Source organism: Poecilia formosa, unplaced genomic scaffold (assembly GCF_000485575.1).
Source record: "Poecilia formosa unplaced genomic scaffold, Poecilia_formosa-5.1.2 Scaffold11, whole genome shotgun sequence".
Taxonomy (NCBI): Eukaryota; Metazoa; Chordata; class Actinopteri; order Cyprinodontiformes; family Poeciliidae; genus Poecilia; species Poecilia formosa.
The window spans coordinates 24,743-30,742 of record NW_006799950.1 but is presented as its reverse complement, the minus strand read 5'-3'; the positions used below and the strand labels follow the sequence as shown (position 1 = coordinate 30,742).

At 37.4% G+C, this 6,000-nt stretch overlaps 1 protein-coding gene across 1 annotated transcript; it reads right to left on the bottom strand.

The window, feature by feature from the left end:
- Window positions 1-1,410: 1,410 nt before the first annotated feature.
- On the bottom strand, window positions 1,411-5,027 carry LOC103133458 (zinc finger protein OZF-like). The gene is made up of 2 exons (XM_007545203.2): window positions 4,735-5,027; window positions 1,411-2,864 (listed from the first exon to the last, which is right to left on the bottom strand). The coding sequence occupies exons 1-2, from the start codon at window positions 4,868-4,870 to the stop codon at window positions 1,501-1,503; spliced, it is 1,500 nt and encodes a 499-aa protein (XP_007545265.1). The 5' UTR covers window positions 4,871-5,027; the 3' UTR covers window positions 1,411-1,500.
- Window positions 5,028-6,000: the final 973 nt, after the last annotated feature.

Genomic DNA, 6,000 nt, shown 5'->3' with positions numbered 1-6,000 from the left:
ATTTTTTTATATATATATTAGTGAATTGTATTAAGTTTTAAAAAGAATGAAGTTACTGGATGGCTGGTACCCTCACCATTTACCTGAACAACAGGCCAACTCTGACTATCCTAAGCCTTGAACCCCCACCAGGCTTAGGTTAATTTTATCTTAGTTTCTTTTTTTAATTATTGCCTTTTTTTTTAAGACTTTATAGTTTGTGTTTAGGTATTAATCTTCCAGTCTTCCAAGTAATATTTTTAAATTTCCTGTCAGCTTTAAACACTTTGTAACTCAAAACCATGGTGGCTGGCTGGAAGGCCTCCCTAAAGCCCAGAGTGTAGCAAGTTTTTTGTGGGAAAACCTGCCATCTGTAGATGAACGCACCTTTGTAAATAGAAAGCCTTTCCATTCTGCAAATATGCAACCTATATGTGCCTAACAAATGACAAATGTACTGGTTCCCACTGGTGTGGTTCAACACAACTCCCTCCTAAATAGGCTTCACCATAATTTGACATCACCACTCACTCCAAAGGTCTCTCTGGGACTGTCCCTTTAAATCCCAGCTAAAAACCCATCTGTTCGAACAAGAATTTTGACTGATCTCATTTCACTCTACATTTGTTTTCTTTTAGTCTTTGTACAGTGATTTTTATGCCACAAGGGGGGCCTTTTAAATAAAATGTATCATTAGAAGACTGAGAATGTCTGCTGCCTTAAAAAGACGCCATTTGATGTACTTTGCTTTATTTTTACTACAATATTAAAAGTGTCTTTTTACACTGAGCTTTGACTGCTACTGAGTCACGATTGAAATAAATATGGATATACTTAAACTGCAATACAAAACTGACATCTAGACGCATCTTCATTGTATTGGTTTCAACATAATCAAGATGATGGTTTAATTATGTTACTCAATTAGAAAAGCTCAAGTATAATCAACTGAATTTCCCTCTTTCTCACCCAAATGAACAAGTCAAGCTTCTGTCCACACATTTAATCAAATCAACACAACAGACTTAGTTCATAGACATGAAACATATCAAAACTAACTGCATCACAATCAGGCTGAACTCAGGATAAAACAGTAACTAGAAACGGTTTTCTTTTTCAGAAAGCCACGGTTTGGTGCGGGTTTTAACTAGGCCGTAGCCGCACCTTGATGATCTTTCTGGATTTCCTGCTGTGTTTGGGATCATCGTCCTGCTGGTGATTCACTTTAGCTAAAGGATTAGCAGACATTCTCTTGACTCAAGGTCACAGTGAACTCACCTTTCTTAACGACAGGAAGGTGATCCGATTCTCTTAAAATTATTTACATGCAATGAAAACACACATGTGCTACAGCTCAATTTGGACTGTAGATGAAAAACACAGGCTATTAATTTAATGTTATTTAAATTAACCACTGGAAAAATACTGAAACCAAGTGAATACAGTTTGTCTTTAATGACACATATTTCACAACCAACAGCAGCGGTGCAGTTTTAAGAATCCCAGCTAAGCCACTTCCCCTCAGTTGTGGATTCTCATGTGTCTTTTTAACTTTCCTTTTTCACTAAACTTTCTACCGCATAAATCACAACAGAAAGGTTTCTGTCCTGTGTGGATTCTCGTGTGTGCACTTAAATGTGGTTTGTGGGCAAATCTTTTTCCGCATACGTCACAACAGAAAGGTTTCAGTCCTGTGTGGATCCTCTTGTGCGAGTTCAAATGCGACGTATTGACGAATCTCTGTCCACAGAGATCACAACAGAAGGGTCTCTGTCCGGCGTGAATGCTCATGTGTATGCTCAGACTTGATTTATAGCGAAGTCTCTGTCCACAAATATCACAACAGAAAGGTTGCTGTCTTGTGTGGCTTCTCACGTGCGTACTTAAATTTGATTTGTGGCGAAAGCTTTGCCCACAGAGGTCACAACAGAAGGGTTTGTGTCCTGTGTGGATTCTCATGTGTGTGTTTAGACTTGATTTGCGGTTAAATCTTTGCTCGCAGAGATCACAACTGAAAGGTTTCTGCTTCGTGTGGATTCTCATGTGCGCGTTTAAACTGCGCTTGTGCCTCAGTCCTTGTCCACAAAGATCACAACAGAAAGGTTTGTACTCTGTGTGAATTCTCATGTGCAAATTTAAACTTGATTTACGGTTAAATCTTTCTTCACAAAGCTCACAACAGAAGGATTTCTGCTCTGTGTGGATTCTCTTATGTCTGTTAAAATTGTATTTTCTAATAAAGGTTTTGCCGCAGTCTTCACAGCTAAACGTCTCTCCTGCCTGGACTTTCCTTTCCGAGTCCACATTTTTCTTCGCTGTAAAACATTTGCCGTCATCCATAGAGGCTGCAGACCTTATTTCTGGATGTGCCGTGTGTTTCTGAATAGAGTGACGGTGAAGAAATTGTTCAGCAAACTCAGAAAAGATGTTTCCATCCGACTCGGTGGCTCTGCTCTCCATCCAGTCATTATCCTCGTCCTTCCTTTTCAGCCCAGCGTCGGGCAAACGATTCAGTTCGGAGTCAGGATATTTTACGTCATCGTCGTCTTCATCCTTAACAATGACTTCAATCTTTGAGAAAATGGAGTCATCTTCATGATTTTCTATCTTAACGGATTCTCCCTCATCGTCCTCTTCTGGAAGATCTCTGTCTTTAATTTTATCTTGATAAAGATTCTGTGAGAGCAGAATGGACTGCAATTCATCCTCGCTCTTTATAGGAGTAACATCAGTCTCCTCCTTCCTGCTGAGCTGCTCTGTCCCCAGAATGATGCAGACTTCCTCCTCTTCCTCCTTTATCTGCTGCGGCTTTGGGTCATGCAGCTCAGCAACAGATCTGTGGTCTTCAGGAGTTTCTTCTTTAACCATCAACATCTGCTTAACATCTGCAGGAAAACATGGGAACATATTATGCATATTAGAAAGTACTTGGGCTGCAGCCTGGACTGACTCCCAGAATGCATTGCAGTGCCCATCTTTATTCACAATTCCCAGGAAAAAGGAGTTTCACAGAGTGATCAAGGACTGAGTTGATGTTTTCTGATCGCTGACGTTATTCTTAAAATATCCTCTTAATAGATCATATATGATATTCTAATTTAGCATTTTTATCATATGTAACGTGATAACCCTTAGTGATCCAAATTACAGAAAACAAAGGATTAAAATATTTCAATTTTTTTGATCAAGAGTAACTTTTTTGTCCCAGTCTCTGGATGGAGCCTTGCACCATCAAGACGAGTCGATTCTTCATCACATCGATTAGTGATCATCATCATCGATTTGTCGCAATCAAGTGACAAAACTGATTTTTTCAAGCAGATCAAAGATGAGGAACCAGGCGAGTTTATCACGTAGTTTATCCCATCTTCTACCATTTGAATTGTATAGAAATATAGATTATATCTGAAATATGTATTTCACATACAAATTAAATTATGGCTAGTCATAAAGTAAATCTGAGACATCTCGCTTTTTGTTCTGCTTTAAATGCATCTTCAACGACGTGTACTTTAAGTTAAGAGATATACAAAACTCAACTAGCGCAATTTAAATTGGAGATATCTTGAAAGCAAATGACGCTACACAAAACTAAGTTAGAGATATTTAGAACTGTGATTCTGAATAGTCAAAATTCCTTTTAGGAAGTCTCCAAATGAATTAGAGACATCTTGAACATAGACGAGTTTTCTATGTAGGACATCTAGAATTAACATTCTGACCAGTCAGAAATGATATGACTGATATCTTGAATATTCATTCTGTTCCCAGATTCACACAGCATTTTGAAATTTTAACCAAAACATTAAAAATGAAAAAAAAAATATATATATATATATATATATATATATTTTGCAATGCTCTATTTCAGCTTGGGAATGGGTTCACTGTTAGTTTTAAGTAGATGGTGAGCGAAGAGAATAAATAAGAAATAATTTGTAGATTTTTCAAGTTCACAAGGTTTAGGTCTCCGCATTCTGAGCTGCTTATACATTGTGACATTTTATGACAATTTTGTGCAGGACATCAAACGTTCTGCAGCCGACTGTTTGGACAGCTCAGTGGTATCACAGGGTCGGCCCGTCAGCAACGTTTAAAAGATATGAAGCATAAAGTGCAAGAGTGCCATAAACATAAAGTGTTTCCCCCTGGTAAGGATCTAAGAATATTTGACAACCAGTATCACAAGCTTTTTACCCCTTGCGAATTGTACTGTAATTTTTTTCACAGGACTACGTCCAGCTGTACAAATATCACTCATACTTTAAGATAAATGTTGTGAATCTTCTTTTACAGAGGAACACTTTCACAAGAGAGCTTTGCATTTTGAAAAACTGATGAAGACACGTTTAGCAGGGGTCGCATTAACCAAATAATTGGTTTTATTAAATAGTCATGGAAAAAAATCTGATGGCCATTCATCATTTTGACAGATTTTCCTGTAATGACAAGTTGTTTCTCTTCCATTAGCACATTTTGAAAGTGAGTGAATGACCTTGATTGACAACACTAAGACCCTCCTCCTGGTTCTGATTGGTTGCTTTGGATGGGGATTATGCATCGCTTTTGACAGCAGTAGCAGTTCAAGTTAATGTTTGTCCCGGGGCCCAAGATTCCTGGCGGCGCCCCTGGCTACGACTGCCACGATTTGAGCTCAGACTTCCTGGTCTACTGGCTGCATTTGAGCTTAAAAATGTAATCTATTATACGCCGTGAAATGTTCCTTAACTGCCGCTGAAATGAAAACACACTCACCTAATTCGCCCAGCAGAACCTTGGTGTAGTAACCATCTTCCATGACGTGTCGCAGCTTATTTTCTTTGTCCTCTTTCATAGCTTCTTCAGGAATCTCTCCCTCTGTTGCCCTCCGCCGCTGCTCAAGCTGGTCCATGTCTCTGTTGTTAGCTTCTCTTCAGATTTTCCTTCAGCAGATTCTGGGCAGCTGAGCTCGGCTTTCATCCAAACTAAAGGAAGCTCAGTTGCATTACTTGATTCTACCGCAGACGAAGAAGTGTTTTTTTTTTTTTTTTTTTTTTGGCAGGTATTCTTCTTCTTTTCTTGATTAGTGGTTTGCAAAGGCATTACTGCCACCAACTGGTCAGATGTGTGGTTTCCTTCTTTGTCCCATTGTTCCTTTTTAATCTCATCTTTACTGTACTTCATATTTATATCTACGTGTACATGCATAACAAATATTCAATAGTGCATTACTAGAATCAGAAAACAAAATCTAATATATCTTTGTTTGTGCCTTCTATACAATTACTTAAATAACTAATAGTTTAGATGTAGTCTGTATATACTTTGTCATGCTCTGAATATTCTTCCTTCATATGATCATATACCTGTTTTTAATTGTTTAGCCATCTGCCTTTTATAACAAATAAGAAGTTAATTGATGAAGTAATTGTGGGTGATATAATTAAAAATGGTATAACTGGACCAATCTTTATGGACATTTTCTTTATAACATGATCATTCACTATTGAACCATTCCTTGAAACAGCATGCCCATATCTTTGACACTTATAGGTATGCTTACAAAAGAGGAAAAAGTCAAAAATCATAAGTTTCAAGAATGTGACAACAATGTACAGGAAAAATATTGCAAGCTATGCAGAGCCAGTAAAGAAGGGTGATTGCAAGAAGTGAAGAAAATGTTGCAGGACTGACCTTCCTGAACATGTAATCGATTGCATTGATTAGATTTAACATAAGATTGAGGAAAAAGTAAAAATTCTGAGAGGAACAGAGAAATTATGGGGAATGAAAGAGCTTTCATGAGAATATGTTGCCAAAAAGCTGAAACAGCAGAAAAGTCAGGAAAAACAAATGATACGACAAACTCAATATTTTAAAATAAAATGTAAGAAGTCATATAGCAGATGGATAGGAGTATAAATCATTTTAATATTTAAAAAATTTCTTAAGAAACCAAATGCTTTTTGTGTTGATTTAGACAAGAATATGCAGAATAATTCAAAGCTTGTATTATGTATTATGCTCACCACTGATTAGATA

What these genes read in the sequence shown, in the direction of transcription:
- LOC103133458 (XM_007545203.2), bottom strand. Translation starts at nt 4,870, where the DNA reads ATGGACCAGCTTGAGCAGCGGCGGAGGGCAACAGAGGGAGAGATTCCT. An exon ending in GGTTCTGCTGGGCGAATTAG is followed by an intron (nt 2,865 to 4,734) that starts GTGAGTGTGTTT and finishes GTTTTCCTGCAG; the next exon opens with ATGTTAAGCAGATGTTGATG.